General features: G+C 41.9%; 1 protein-coding gene across 1 annotated transcript; it reads right to left on the reverse strand.

Annotated features, from left to right (window-relative positions):
- Window positions 1–416: 416 nt before the first annotated feature.
- LOC136509269 (uncharacterized) lies at window positions 417–2,363 on the reverse strand. Its single transcript, XM_066504084.1, has 2 exons — window positions 1,253–2,363; window positions 417–894 (listed from the first exon to the last, which is right to left on the reverse strand). The coding sequence occupies exons 1-2, from the start codon at window positions 2,221–2,223 to the stop codon at window positions 825–827; spliced, it is 1,041 nt and encodes a 346-aa protein (XP_066360181.1). The 5' UTR covers window positions 2,224–2,363; the 3' UTR covers window positions 417–824.
- Between the last annotated feature and the right edge of the window lie 14,322 nt (window positions 2,364–16,685).

A 16,685-nucleotide genomic window follows, 5' to 3' on the forward strand; every position in this document is an offset into this window, starting at 1 on the left:
CCTCTAAAGATTAGGTCATTTGTAGAGGCAGCTGAAAATAGTAATGGTGGTTCTAGGTTGGAATTGCTTTTCATTGTACTACTATGAGAAGAGGTTTTTGAGCCACTTGTGACACTAAGATTCGAAAACCTGTAGTAGCAGTGGTGGTTCTAGGTTGGAATTGCTTTTCATTGTACTACTATGAGAAGAGGTTTTTGAGCCGCTTGTGATACTAAGATAAAAAACCTGTAGTAATGTGGTTCTAGGTTGGAATTGCATTTTATTGTACTATACTATGACAAGCGGCTTTTGAGCCGCTTATGATATTAAGATTCAAGAACCGTTTTAGCAGCCTTTGATTGTATCCGATAGGGATTTTTGTAATACTGCAACGAAGACAATTTATTTCACTTCTATAGTAGTGCAATAAAAATATACAAAGTTCATAAATGCAAAAATAGTTTGACTGCATGTATCATAGGCCTACACATAATTGCTTTTATGTGTAGGCCTATGATACATGCAGTCAAACTATTTTTGCTTTTATCAGCTATGTATGTCTTTATAGCACTACTATAAAAATCTCTATCATAATTTAGTTAAAAAATTGTGATAGAGATTTATGTAGTACCGCCACAATGACATACATAGCGCATAAAATACAAAATAGTTTGACTACATGTGTTATTGAACTACACTTATTAGTTTTTACTTCTGTGGTAGTGCCATATACGACGAGAAATAGTTTGGCTGCATGTGCCAATATATAACTTAAAATAGTTTGACTGCATGGATCGTGTAACTTCATTCGCTTTCCACTGCCGGATTATGCGCAAAATCAGCTTTCACGCCGTGTTGCAATGATGAGACTGCCCCCACGGCTCGCCACATGCATAGCAGAACTGGAAGCCACACCTACATAATGAATTCAAGGAGTTATGTTGCCTTGAAAACAATTTTCTATCAATTTGGTGTATGTACAAGAAAGCAAATTAACTGCTCGAAGTTACACCATCCAATCTAAAGTACCTAAATCAAACATTTTAACTTTGATCAAGTTTATCAAAAAATTAAATGTATCAACATCTACGACATCAAATTAGTTTCATTAAATCTACCAAGGAATATATCCTAATTGCGTATTTATTTGCATTACTGTAGATAATACTATATTTTTTCTATAAGCCTAAAAGTTTGATTTAGAACGACAGAACTAAAAACTAAAACATCTTAGGTCTTAAATTCGCAACAAAGGGAGTTGATTTAGTTTCACCTGCAAGTTATGTGCACACAGCCTTCGCGTTTGTCGACCAAGAACTTGCAATGGGGGCACCTCTTCCATTTCTCCCCCTTGGCCATCTCCAGCACCACTAAGTCCTCCTTCCCCTTGTCCCCAGGTGCTAATTGCCCATACTCGGCACAGCTAATGCCAGCGTGCCATGGCACGCCACACCGTGCACAGAACAGCCTCCTGCACGCCGGGCACTCCGACTCCGGCACGTCGCCGCCGCGATCGTCCACCAAGATCTCTGAGCAGTCGTTGAAGGGGCAGTAGCAAAAGTTGCCGGCGCCCTCCACCATGGACATGCACAGTGCGGCGCACAAGGCCTCGAAAGCCTCGCCGGATATGATGCCTTGACAGAGTTCGGGGTCAAGGACGTTGCAGCAGTCCTCCCCGTCCCCCGGACACTTGACGTCGGAGATGCGGCCGCCTTGGGTCTTTGCGCTGATGTAGCCGGAGAGGCAGGCTGTGCAGAAGGCGTGTGCGCAGCCACGACTTGCGTGGTGCACGTGCGACGGTGGCACGTAGTCCAGGCAGATCTTGCAAGTTGCCACCGCAGTTGCGTCGTCTTCCCCGCTGGCAGGGGCTGCAACTGCAAGAGGTGGCGGAGGCGAGGAGGAGGAGGAGGAGGAGGAGCAGCAGCTATACTCAGCTACGGCAAGCACGGGCGTCTCAGCAGCTGCTGTGTCTTTGTTGGCAGTGTGCACGACGACGGCGCTATCAAGCTGCGGCACGAGCGATGATTGTGCCGCAGTCGCTGCCATGCCAGAATGAACAATCACCGCCATGGCGGAGGAAACAATCACCTCTTGGAGCTGGAGTTCCGCGGCGTACTCCTCGTCGGATATCGCCATGAGCCCGGTGGCGTCTGCTTGGCTTATTCCTTGGCAAACTGCTATCAAGTACAGGTCGTCGGCAACCATGAGGTCAGCGTCGTCGCCAAAGGAAGAAGTGGCAGCCATCGATCAGCTTGTCAGCTTTGTGGGAGAAGAGGACGGCTACCTCTGGAACGAAGCTGTTTTCTGGTCTCCAGAATGGATGGACCCATCTATATGTAGAGCAACAAAAACGTACGGTAACATAGCTGCTGGACTTAAGAGCCTCTTTCATGCCAGGACTAATTGTTAGTCACCTAAAAATTAGTACTAGGCCATCCAAACAGAGGAACTAATGAGTGAAGTAATTTTTAGTCCACACACCTCAATTAACTACTAGTAGTCCATTAGTTGGCCATATCTAGCTAATAGGACTAAAAGGAGCCACTGGATTGAGAAAATGGCATCACTGCCCTCCCCCTACGCTATCTCCCCCCTTTTCTCTCTCCTCACCCAGGAGCATAGGAGTCTTTGTCTAGGAATACTACTAGCTACTAGTCAATGTATCCATACAGTATAGGACTAAACTTTGGTCATCTAACAATTAGTTCTAATAAGTAGTGGATTAACAACTAGTGCTAGGTGATCCAAACATGCTGTTAGAACTTTAGAGTGTGGTTTCCTTTATCAGCCGAAATCTCCCGATATATCCTTTTTATCCGTAGGTGCTGATAAGAAAATATCTATCTTTTTCGTACAAATTTTGTTTAAATTTATTTAAATTTACTTAAATTCAAATCAAATTTTATTTGAATTTGGTCCAATATTTCCGATATATCCTGTTTATCCTCTTTATCTGTGACCCCCCCATAAATTTTAATTTCTGAAAATTAACTTTATGACAACCTTATGTTTTTTACCCCCCCCCCCCCCCCCCCCCCCCCACACACACATAATCACACGCGCACACCACCACTAGATGCATATACACACTCACACCTATGAATATCTATGGTTATTGAGTTGCATCTATCGATCAGTTCAACTTAAAAGTTTATGTCGATAATGAACAACGGACAATTCACTTATGCTTCAACATTCCTCTCACGTAGAGGCTTTCTTAGTCCTCGGACATTTGGAAAGGAACGAGAAACACTTATTTTATTCAATCACACTAGCTAGGTCTCAGTTATTTGAAAAGGAATGAACTAGTTCTATCATATTCTCACTCCTTACGTTTTTGTTTGGTTTGTGGTATAGAATTAGTTGGTCCATCACCAACTCCCTCGTAAGCTAAAAATTAGTACAAACATGAGAAATGGAGTTATTTCACCAAATTAGTATAAACTCATGATGCACCACCTCATCATAATGTGGCGGTTCCTCAAAACAAACATCTTATTACATTTTACATATGCGTTTCTTCTCCGACAATCAACAAGTATTCGAAGGACCATATATCTTTCTTACAAATGTGTTTCTTCTCCGAGAATGAGCAAATATTTGAAGGACCGTGCATCTTTCTGAGAAGACACCAAAGATAATGCCTTTTGTCTTTCCCTTTGATGCTATATTCGAGACCAAGCAAAAGCTTGACTTTCTTCGCTCGCTCCACATTGCGTGAACCTGGCTGAAGCTTTATTCGGATTGATTTAATTTAATGAATTAATATATATATATATATATATATATATATATATATATATACCATGAAGATTGACTAGTAGTGACCGAAAGATAAAGACTACTGGTACTATCGGATATGCTTGGTGTCCGAAAGCATAACATTCTTGGCAAAGTTCCAAGGTGTACTGGTGATTTGCTTTGTGATATTATGGGATAAATCTTTATGCAGAATTTAGGCCCTCTTGCTCATCTTCTTACTGCATTTATACACTTACTCTATGTTTTTGTGTGACTTTGTGTCGGTGTTTTGTCGACCGACTAGTGAATTTATACATGTATCGTGCTGCTTTAGGAAAACGATGGTAGCACTCAAAGACACGAAGAGTTATACTGATTCAGGCCGGAGCCCTACGTCCAGTCTCAGAGATGATACGAGTTCATGTTCCTCGGTTGAATGCTCTGAAGTTCTTACAATTTGGTGTGTAAGCTAAGGGAAAGAGGTACACTACTACAGAATGGACTTGTTGTCCCGGGCGGTAACAGCCTTTAGTCCCGGTTACCGCGCCGGGACAATGATCCCGGGACTTAAGGTGGAACCTTCAGTCCCGGGTCATCGAGCCGGGACTAAAGAGGGACCTTTAGTCCCGGTTGGTAACACCAACCAGGACTAAAGGCCCTCCAGCCGAGCAAACCTGGCGCATCCTTTAGTCCCGGTTTGTAACACCAACCGGGACTAACGGTTCACCCTTTAGTCCCGGTTGGTAACCCCAATCGGGACTAAAGGTTCCTTTTCTTTTTCTTTTGTTTTTGTTTAATTTGTTTTCAGTTCAGTTACACGTATTTGTTTAATATATAACATGTTTTTATGTACGTATTCTACGCTGCTAATATAAATACACGCATGCGTATAATTACATCTAATTCTCATCTTGAGCATTATTATATTCGAATAAAGTATGAAACTATATATATTATAGATATATATATGTATATATACAACACTTTCATAATCTTGTTCTCGAAAATAACGATATCAATAAACATTTAATTTACATCATTTATTCCTTAGGATCAAAGTAGAACTCGCCGTTGGGATTTAGCACTTTTTCTAGAAGATATCCTGCTATTGACTCTTGAACTGCTTTCAGATGGTCTTTTTGCATGACCCTTCATTTCAACCATTCAGTCTTGCATTTGAAATAAAAGGAAAAGTATTAATACACATATATGTATATATATTCATTTAAAAATAAATAAAAATTGATATATACGTACTCTGAGGATATCTTCAGGAGTTTTTCTTATGTGCGCAGTGATAAATTCACAAACGTAGTATCCACACAAGTTATTACCTGGTTCCTGCCGCAAACACCACTGTACGAGAAGAAGATTATTCTCATCATCTCACACGTAAATTGAAGTACGATATAGTAATTAAACACATGGGGAAGTGTATATAGTACAACTTACTGGTATTTCAACTACATTAAGTGGTGCCTTGCAATCCTTGCGATGTTGCCGAATAAACTCTTTCCAAACCCTGTGCGACCAATAATGTACGATCGTTAATAAATTATGGCAAAGTCTATTCAATAATAGTTGTGCACGAGAGATCGAAATTACCCCTGGATAATGTCTATCATATCTTGGTATAGTGCCCGTTCTTTTCTCAACGAGTCAAAGATTAGTAACCGACTTGAGTTTAACTCAATGACAATGAGTATCCAGTGAAAACTGCATTGGTTTATACACACACGTACATGCATATAAGTTGTATTGATATTACATAAAATGTGTAGACTACATTATTATTAACACTTACTCAAAGTTGTTTGGGAAAAGTATTGTTGTCTTGTCGTGCTGCTTCACGAAGAACATCATGATATTCTCCTGTGCTTCAGATACCCATCGCTCCTTGACAATAATACCGGTTTTGAATACGATATAAGGATCAATGAAGCCAACACTGGTGTCTTGTATTCTTTGGAGCTCTGACATCTGGAATTTGTATATAAATATAAGTTACATGTGAGGATAATTATATACACGTACGCATGGAAGTGAGTTTATTAAATAAAAGTAAGAATCACTTACAAACAAAAGGAGCTAATGATTGATTTGTCCAGAGCGTCCATGTGGTATAGTTGATGCAATTCTTCGAAACTAATATGTAAGATGTCATCGCCACGGAAGTAATGATGGTCTCTAAATCTGACAAAGATCCACTGCTAACCCCTGCCACACGCCTGCATGTACCACTTGTTGAGCAAGTACATTTGCGTACCCAATTCATTCAGAGCCGCAGGGTTGTACAGACTTTTGCCATATTTATAAGTCTTCCAGGTATCAACTTCTAGGTTCTAGATTGGAGCTTTGCCCGTCAATTGATCCAAGGTTAAACCAGTATCTTGAAAAAAAGCATTAAGGGCTTGAACCGACACTTCTCCAGAGTTGTCTGGTCGATAGACTTCTATGTTGGAACCATATTGATTAGCAACAACAAGATTTTGCATTGGTTGCTTCTGTTGTCCGAGCTGTGGGACATCCTTCCCTGATGCTCTTTTCCTTTTCTTATCTGCATCATGTGACTTCACGAGGGAGCGGTCATAGTCTGATAGTGGCGAAGGCTTACGAAGTTCAATCATCTTTTTCTTGTGAGCATCGACCTTCTGCCTCAGCACCTCTCGTGGTAGGTAAAAGTACGGCTTCTCCTTAAGCTTCGCTTGACTCTTCTTTTTGGTATCTATAAAAAAAATCTTTCACTTTTTTGTCTTCTTCAGCTGCTATTTGCTCATCAGTCTTTTTAGAAAGTATTTCTTGAGAAATAACTCTTTTTCTCAGGGTCTTCTTTGCCGCCGGGACCTTAGACGTCTTTGTAGTGCATCGCTGTGGAGGGGGTGGGGGCGGTGTTGGAGACCGGCGTGGAGGCGATGTGGCCGGTGTTGGTGGAGACCGACGTGGAGGCGTTGGAGATCGTTGTGGAGGTGGTGGGGCCGGTGTAGGAGTTGGAGATCGTTGTGGAGGCGATGGGGCCGGTGTAGGAGTTGGCGATCGCCGTGGGGATGAAGTCGTCTCGCCCCCCGCGATGCTGTGATGAGATGGGGAATGAATGATTAGGCTAGGCTGGGGGGAGACCCTGCTACAAAAACAAGTTGTGTGTCAATTATTTTTTAAGCCAATAGAAAATTAATGGAAAATAATATTTCATTCACTTTCATTCGTACCTAGGGTGAGGTAGGGGAAGCGGTGGCACCCCAGGAATGATGATGAAGCGTTTGCGCCATTGAATAAATGTCTTTTCTGCTTCTCCTAGTGTCTTCTCCCCATCACCGCCTTCAATGTCAAGAGGAACATTGCTGTAACCTTTGAGCACTCTATCGACCGAGACGCTAGCATATCCAGGCTGAATAACTGACCCATGGATTCTTGGTGTCTTCGTTTGGTCTATTGGAGATACATCCCCGACAGCCACCATGATTGATGCATTATTACCATCTGGAATGTGCAGCTCACATGTTGTTAGAGGCTCGGTAATGTCATCAACAGGGAAGCGCAACCCAGCGTCGTCTTGAATAACTGGCAGCTCCGTAGAAGCACAACTGCTTTTCATCTGACCAACGGGGCTAATGGTGACTCCCGGCGTTGATTGCGATTGCATTTGACTCATTGCTAGCTGCACTTGCCTCTTGATCTCCTCCAGCATTCTTGCCTCAAGAGATTTTTCTCGTTCACGTGATTCAAGCAATGCTTGTCGTGACTCATCAATAAATTGCTCCAATGCATGGATTCGTTCTGCCTCCTCATCCTTCTTTCTTTGGCGGCTTCTGTAGGTATCCTTGTCTACTGGGAATGCGTGTAGCCATGGAACCGCCCCATAGCCTCTTGTTCGACCACCATGTTTGGGATTCTCTAGGGCATATGTCAATTCATCCTTCTCTCTGTTGGGCTTGAAAACACCACTATCAGCTTCTTCCCTAGCACGAGCTAGTCTCTGTGTTGCTCTCTCAATTTTTTGGCCGAAAATTAGCTTGCCAGTGTCGAGGTCTAGGCTTTCCCCATGAGCGTAGAACCAATTCTTCGCGCGTTGAGGCCAGTTCTTCTCTATTGTTTCAGGTATGATTCCCTTGGCAGTAATCTCTGCTTCTAGGTTCTGCCACTTGGGAATAGCACTCTTATAACCACCTGATCCCATGCGATGATGGTATTGCTTCTGTCGGGCATTCTGCCGATTCCTCATCACACGTTCCTTACTGTCTTGGGATGTCTTGTATTCTACGAAGGCATCCCAATGGGACTCCAACTTGACAAACGCCTTAGCATTGAAATTCGGCGTAGCATTCTTCAAGATAAACTTTTTATACAATGTCTTCTTCCAACTCTGGAACAATGTTGCCATCTTCTTCATTGTCCAATCCCTCACTAGCTCCTTTAAAGCATCATCTGCTTGTAATGTGAAATATTGAGTGATATCTCTCCAAGCTAGGTTCTTGTCACGATCAGATACAAAACTAACATTAGGAGCGGATATCTTCTGCTTCCATTCACGAGCACTAACTGGGATCCTATCCCTTACAACAAACCCACATTGATTGACATATGTCTGAGCATGTGGTTCCAATGGTTTGCTGGTGTCGGTGTCGAATTCTGATATTATGAAACGGCCCTCTAATGGCTTTTTTGGCCCTCGGACTTTCCTACTTTTGTCGGTGGTTGATGTAGATCCAAAGACCGGCTACATGAGTAGAAACACAACGATTAACAACAAATATACGTACGCATGCATCTATAAGAGATGATAGATAATCGAATATACCTCGCCAGTATTTTCTTGTGCGACAATTTGTTGATCTTCAACCACCGGCATATTCAGGATATCCTCATAATCAGCAAAGTACTGACTCATGTCATCTACATCCACATTGGTGCCGGCGTTGATAATATCCGCCATTATGTCATCACTCAAGTTATCATTCGGAGCAGCCATTTGTATCTTCAAGATAACACATAGATAGAATTACTATGGTACATAACATAAGTACATGTGATAACACATATAGAATTACTAAATCCAATTAAATATAATAACACATAATATTTCATCAACATGAAAATAAGTACATGTATATATATACACATAGAATGATACAATATATTTTCTCTCTCTCAACACATAGAAATAAGTACATATGTCTATATCTCTAGATATGCATGTGATACACATAGAATGTCTCTCTAGATACAATTTTATCTCTCTCAACACATGAAAATAAGTACATGTATATATACATATAGAAATAATTAAGTACATATGTATACATATATATAGAATCTCTCTCTAGATATAATATATATAGAGAGATAGAATATATAATTACTAAATCCAATTAAATAAATCTAACATGAAATTAGATAAACTAGTAAGATAATACATTTTAATCTAACATATATCAAAAACTATAATAAAAAACTATCTAAAAAAATACTAATTAAATTTTAATACATTTAAATCTAATATATCAAAAACTATCTAAAAATAACTAAAAAACTAACAATAAACTACTAATTAAAATTGAATACATTTTAATCTAACATACAGCCGAGACTTTGTAAAAAAAATCTAAAAAACTTGGCCGATCGAGAGCAGCAGATCAAGATCGAGTTCGACAGAGGCCGTACGGCGTGGGCGCGCGGGAAGCGTCGGCGACGGAGGGTGGGGTCGGGTGCGGCGGCGGAGACGGGATGCGGCGATGCGGGCCTGGAGAATGGCGCGGCCGGGCGGGGGTAGACGACGACGGCGGCGCGGCAGAGACGAGCTCGACGACGGCGGATGGCGCGGCCAGGCGGGGCTGAGCAACGGAGGCGAGATCGAAGATGAACAGAACAGACGTTCGATATATATAGCCCACGACCCTTTAGTCCCGGCTGGTAACACCAGACGGGACTAAAGGACATTTAGTCCCGGCTAGTAATACCAACCGGGACTAAAGGGTTGGACCTTTAGTCCCGGTTAGTCTTACCAGCCGGGACTAAATGGCTTTTAGTCCCGGCCCAACCCTTTAGTCCCGGTTAGTCTTACCAGCCGGGACTAAATGGCCTTTAGTCCCAGCTCGTGTTACCAGCCAGGACTAAAGGTATTTTTTGGCGGGCACCAAAATTGCCGCCCACCCTTTAGTCCCGGTTCTTGGTCTGGGCCGAGACTGAAACCCTGAAAAATTTGCCAACCCGCCAACGTAATTGGAAAGCCCTGGGATTTTTTTTTGTTTAATACTAGGTTAATCAATTAATTCCATAGCAACTTCAATACTTTGCAATATTTATTTTAAGAAATACTATTGATTAACTAATTATTTATTGTAAATAGGAAAATTTTGTAACCTAAAGTTTTTAATTTCTTTTATGAATATAGAATATAAATGTTACTAATACTAAGTATTTTGTAAATGCAAAAATATATTTCTAACTTAAAATTAATAAAACTAATATTATTCGATAGGAAATTTATTATCACATTATTGTAACATCAATGTTTCAATTTTTTCTCGATTTTTGACCAAAATTGACAGGAATTTTTTGTTGAACCTATAAAAATAGAGAAAATGTAGTATTTTTTGTTCTACAACTTTCTCAAATGAAAAAATGGCCTATATAAGGATTGTATATATTGATGAGCTTAACAAACTCGGTATTCAAAACTTTTCAATTTGAGACAATCTAGGGTCCCGAAAACTAGTTTGTAGGCGTCAAAATTTAAAAATCATAAATTTGAACCGTCCAAACTTTCTCAAATGGAAAGTTGACCAAAACAACAATTGTAGATCTTTTTGAGTTTAACAAACTTGGTATTCAAAACTTTTCAATTTCAAGTCATTTAGAGTTCATAATACTAGAGTCAAAGTGTTGTTTTTTTATTTGACCAAATTTGACTTGGTCAAACTTGCTCAAATGAGACACTAAATGACCTCAGATGAAAAAACTCTGAATATCAAGTTTGATCATCTCAGCAAGATCTACAATTGTTACATAGCTCATTTTCCTATTTGAGAAATTTTTATCAAACACTAGTCACAACTTCTTGAATCTCATATATACTTTCTAAAACTATGTTACACACTTGTGAAATTTGAACTACATTTTGTTCAAGCTTTCTCAAATGAAAAAATGGCCTATATAAGGATTGTATATATTGATGAGCTTAACAAACTCGGTATTCAAAACTTTTCAATTTGAGACAATCTAGGGTCCCGAAAACTAGTTTGTAGGCATCGAAATTTAAAAATCACAAATTTGAACCATCCAAACTTTCTCAATTGGAAAGTTGACCAAAACAACAATTGTAGATCTTTTTGAGTTTAACAAACTTGGTATTCAAAACTTTTCAATTTGAAGTCATTTAGAGTTCATAATACTAGAGTCAAAGTGTTGTTTTTTTATTTGACCAAATTTGACTTGGTCAAACTTGCTCAAATGAGACACTAAATGACCTCAGATGAAAAAAAATCTGAATACCAAGTTTGATCATCTCAGCAAGATCTACAATTGTGAAGTCATAACATATTACATAATATCCGTCTCTAAAACATAATATATTAAACATGCATCGTTGTATCATGCGGGCACAACAGTGAATTTCTTCTTGACGTATGACCCTTAGTTATGATCTTGTCGTAACCATGGAGTGTCTTCATCATTTAACATGATGCTTGGATCTTTCTTCACTATGAAGGGTGGAATTTGGACATTTCTTTCGTAATCTTCTAACATGTCTGACTTGTCTTCAATTCCCACTATATTTATTTTCCCAGAAAGAATTATGTGGCGCTTTGGCTCATTGATCATTGAGTTGATGTCTTCATTTTTTCCTCTCTTTGATTTTGTAGACATGTCTTTCACATAGAACACCTGACTCACAGCGGCAGCAAGGACGAATGGTTCCTCTTTGTACCCAATATTGTTGAGGTCCACTGTTGTCATTCCATACTCTTTGTCGACTGTTACCCCTCCTCCGGTCAGCTTCACCCATTGGCACCGGAACAAAGGGACTTTAAAATTAGGTGCGTAGTCTAGTTCCCATATCTCTTCTATGCGGCCATAATATGTTTGTATATTCCTATTTGGATCTGTTCCATCTATGCGAACACCACTATTTTGATTGGTGCTCCTTTTATCTTGGGCAACTGTGTAAAATATATTCCCATTTATCTCGTACCCTTGGTACGTGAGGATATGCCACGATGGCTGCCTAGCCAACAAATACAGTTGCTCATCAATATTGTCATCGCCTTGACATTCTTTTCGCAACCAACCACTGAAACTTTCCATGTGCTGACGCCTAATCCAAGCTTCAGTCTTCCCTGGAAATTTGGATCGTAAGAACTCCTTATGTATCTCGATGTACGGATGCACCAATGACGAGTTCTGAAGAACTATATAGTGTGCTTTATTGAAATAATCGTCTTCCATGCTGATATATGTTTTCTTCCCTAAAGTTCCTTTACCACTGAGTCGGCCCTCGTGTCGTGATTCGGGAACGCCAATCGGGGCAAGGTCAGGAATAAAGTCAACATAGAACTCAATGACCTCCTCTGTTCCATAGCCCTGGGCGATGCTTCCTTCAGGCTTAGAACGGACTTTCACATATTTCTTCAAGACTCCCATAAACCTCTCGAAGGGGAACATGTTATGTAAGAACACAGGTCCAAGAATACTAATCTCCTTCACCAAATGAACTAGGATGTGTGTCATGATATTAAAGAAGGATGGAGGGAACACCAACTCAAAGCTGACAAGACATTGAACCACATCATTCTATAGAGTAGCTAGTTCCACTGGATTGATTGCCTTCTGAGAAATTGCATTGAGGAATGCACATAGCTTCATGGTGGCTAGACGTACATGTGGAGGTAGAATTCCTCTTAAAGCAACTGGAAGCAATTGCGTCATAAGAACGTGGCAGTCATGGGACTTTAAGTTTAGGAATTTCTTATCTGGCACATTTATTATACCCTTTATATTAGAGGAGAATCCCGATGGAACCTTGATGTTGCTTAGACATTCGAACATGCTGTCCCTCTCTTCTTTGCTAAGCGTGTAGCTAGCAGGACTTAAGTAATGACGTCTATCATCTGTCTTCTCTGGATGAAGGTTGTCTCGTTCTTTCATGCCCTGCAAGTCCTGGCGTGCTTCAAGTGAATCCTTTGGCTTTCCGTACACACCCATGAATCCTAACAGGTTCACACAAAGATTCTTTGTTAGGTGCATCACGTCGATTGCGTTGCAGACCTCTAGGACTTGCCAATAGGGTAGCTCCCAAAAGATGGACTTCTTCTTCCACATCATACGCAACTAAAATAGACAAATCATTCTTCTGTTGAATATCAATAAGCTTCTCCTGCTGGCTCACTGCCTCATCAGCAGTAGCCGCTACCTCAAGCGCACCCAAATTCTGCACGTATGTAGCATAATCTTCCTCCTAGTACCAACCATCGCATCCATTGCCCTCCCACTGTAATTAAAGCCAAAAAATATTTAGTCAAAAATATTCAAGAAAAGCAGGTCAATTAGCCATAAAGATAAAATGCGTAAGAAACTCACATCGCGATCCGGGCACTTGTAGAAAACACGACCCTTGTTGGGTCCCTGTCTCTTAACTCGGTACTCCATCACAATCTTCTGCTTACACTTGCCGCAGATAATGAGAGGGAGTTCTGGCCTCAGTCGTTTCGCAACCGAACGAGAGGCCGATGATCCGGTACCAGTTGTCATCTACTTTCTATACTTATTTTTGCAAACTAGTGTAAATTTCATATTTTCTAAAATGATATATTTAAACAAAACTAGTACAGATTTCACATGTTTCAATAAATAACCATCCGTACTAGTTGACCTTGCTTACGTGATCATCTCGGCCAGCATTTCTCCACCGGACGGCACCGTACTTGGTCAAGGAAGAGCTCTGATTCTACGAGAAAGGGAACACGGTCTTCCACGACCGTTGCCGCTCTCCCTCATAGCATCAAAGTTCCTCCTTGACGTCCGTTACCGCTCGGCAGAGAACATATTGGCCGAGCTGAACACGGTCCGCAAGTTCAACTAGTACGGATTTTCTATAATTTTCTAACTATTTACTAAGTTTTTCATTTCATGGAAAATTTAATTCTAAAAAAAGTCATGATTTCTAAGTAGTTCATTTCATGGAAAAAATAATTCTAAGTGACCTGCTCGATATCGACGAGCTCGCGGACGTTTAGGTTGCCGAGGATAGTAACATTTGTAGATGACATTTGTAGGTCTGAAGTTATCAAATATCTATCAAATTATAGCTCAAAAACATGTTTCAATAAATAACCATCCGTACTAGTTGACTTTGCTTACGTGATCAACTCGGCGAGCATTTCTCCACTGGACGGCACCGTACTAGGCTAAGGAAGAGCTCCGATTCTACGAGAAAGGGAACACGGTCTTCCACGACCGTTGCCGCTCTCCCTCGTAGAATCAAAGCTCCCCCTTGACGTCCGTTACCGCTCGGCAGAGAACATGCTCGCTGACTTGAACATGGTCCACAAGTTCAACTAGTACGGATTTTCTACAATTTTCTAAGTTTACATATAAAATCATAATAAAGTCCAACATATAAAGTTACACATGCATCTACATCACAAAATGAGATAAGCTACTGATAAAACATAAGAGGATTAAGTTTGTTACCTCCAAAATCGAAGAGCAACACCAATGGAGGGGGAGAGAGCAAGAACAACAGCAAGCTGAAAAACAGAGGCAGTGAGTTTGAATGGAATGGCTCGGGCTCGGGGAGGAAGAAATAAGCTGAATTATAGGCCGGAATTATTAGTCCCGGTTAGGGGTCCAAACCGGGACTAAAGATTAATCTTTATTCCCGGGGCATCATCCAAACCGGGACTAAAAGCTTTAGTCCCGGCTAGTATTACCAGTCGGGACTAAACCTTTAGTCCCGGTTGGTAATACCAGCCGGGACTAAAGGCCCCTGCCCCGCGGACGACCGTTGGGCAGGGACCTTTAGTCCCGGTTGGTATTACCAACCAGGACTAAAGGGTCCTTTAGTCCCGGGGGCAAAAAATGCCAAGGCTAATGCCAAATTGGGACATCGTTCTAAAGTCTGTTCTCTAGTAGTGGTAGGAGTGAGGTGAACGAGAGCCCGAATGGTGTTCTCAAGTTTTGTCCCCTGGCTCCCCTTATATAGAGTGTGGGGGCCAGGTTACATGTGGAGAGAGGGGTTCTCCTGACCGAGTGGTTGTGAGCCTAAGGGAGGGAGAAATAAGTAAACTTGGCCTACAAGCAACCCTGTCTTGTCCTGTCATCATGGCACGTTCTGGTATGGTCGTCGTCATGATCTTGTTCGCACGTCGTGGCGTGGCGTGGCGTGGCGTGATGCTACAGTGTCAGCCGTAGCGGCACTGTTGGAACAGAGGTGGTTCGTCAACTGTTCTGTGCGACGTGATCTTGCCGTGGCCTTCGTCATCATCTTCTGTTCAGCTAATGGCATCATGGCGACAGTGCGGAAGCAGGTAGCCGCTCCTGGGTCATCGGTCGCCTTTGCAGGTCGTGATGCCGATGGCCTGGACCCCTGATTGTGAGGTCGAGGCTTCTGGTGGCCTAGCCGGTCTTGAAAGTCAAGGCCGGGGTCGTGCGCCCCATCCCATGGTCGGTGGAGCCGTATGCCCATCTTCTTGGGCTGGATTTGGACGGTGCGGTGTTGTACCAGTCGTCACCACCCCACGGTGTTGTCTTGTCTGCGCAGAGGCGCGCAGGGATGGCGTCTGCCCCGAGATGACTGTCCCCTTAGTCCTGGCGGAGTGAGGGGAGTGTGCCTGTCCTTGTTAGGTCAGGTGTACTTGATGGCACCCGACCCCTTTTCATCCCTCCCAGGGGTCGAGACGGGGAGAGGTCGTGCGCGGCTGCATCGAGTGCAGCGGAAGGAGAGGGGAGAGGTCGTGGTGGACCACTTTCTCCGGTGTGTGTCCCTGGGCCCATGTGGTTTTGTTTGGTCGTGGCGGTTAGGTTCTTGTTGGCTGGGCTGTCCAAGTGGCTAACTTATCGGTGTCTTGAAATACTCGGGGTATCATGACCCCGACACTTGGTAGCGCTCGCACAACAACTCCAGCTCCAGCAGCAGCAAAGGAAGAGGAAAGCGAGCGAGCGCGAGGAGGAGGCACAGATGATGGAAAGGGGCACCACCATGGGCATGGAGGAGGAACACCATAGATCTTGGTGAACGCGGCGATGACAGGATGGATCTTGGCGAGTGCAGGAAAGAAAGGTGGTGGACAAGGGGAAGAAGGGTGGCTCAGCTTGCGGAAGAGCGTGGCAGGAGGAGGGCTAGGGACATCGGGGGAGGCGGCGAGAGGAGGGCAGGGGAGGCAGAGCGGAAGCGGAGCATGGGGAGCGGGTTTTTTCTGTTCCCCACACGCAGTGCAAAACAAGAGGAGTTGTGGGAGCGATTACGAAGGGGGAAGTGGGGAGCGGAGGCATTTGGCAACGCTCCTCGGCTTCTCACGTGGAGCGGTAGGAGCGCTACCAAACAGGCTCCCCTAGATAGATATGTATAGGTTTATTTGAATAAAGTTTTAGTTGGTATATATATATATATATATATATATATATATATATATATATATATATATATACCTTAGCTTCAAATAACTTTTCTTTGGAATCTATATATATATATATATATATATATATATATATATATATATATATATATATATATATATATATCTATTTTGTGACGCGGAATAATTCGTGTCCAATACAATCCAATTGATAAATTTCTTTGATTTTTTTAATTTGAGTTGTTTTTTGTTGTTGTTGTTGTTCTTGATATAAACTCCTCTTTTAATCCAAGCCACATTCTAACCGGGTCCACTTAATTAGATTGTTCTTATTTCTCTTGATTAACATATATGTACAAGAATTTTCTCAAAGGGCCTAATGAAATGTAGATTTTC

Source organism: Miscanthus floridulus, chromosome 15 (assembly GCF_019320115.1).
Source record: "Miscanthus floridulus cultivar M001 chromosome 15, ASM1932011v1, whole genome shotgun sequence".
Classification (NCBI taxonomy): Eukaryota; Viridiplantae; Streptophyta; class Magnoliopsida; order Poales; family Poaceae; genus Miscanthus; species Miscanthus floridulus.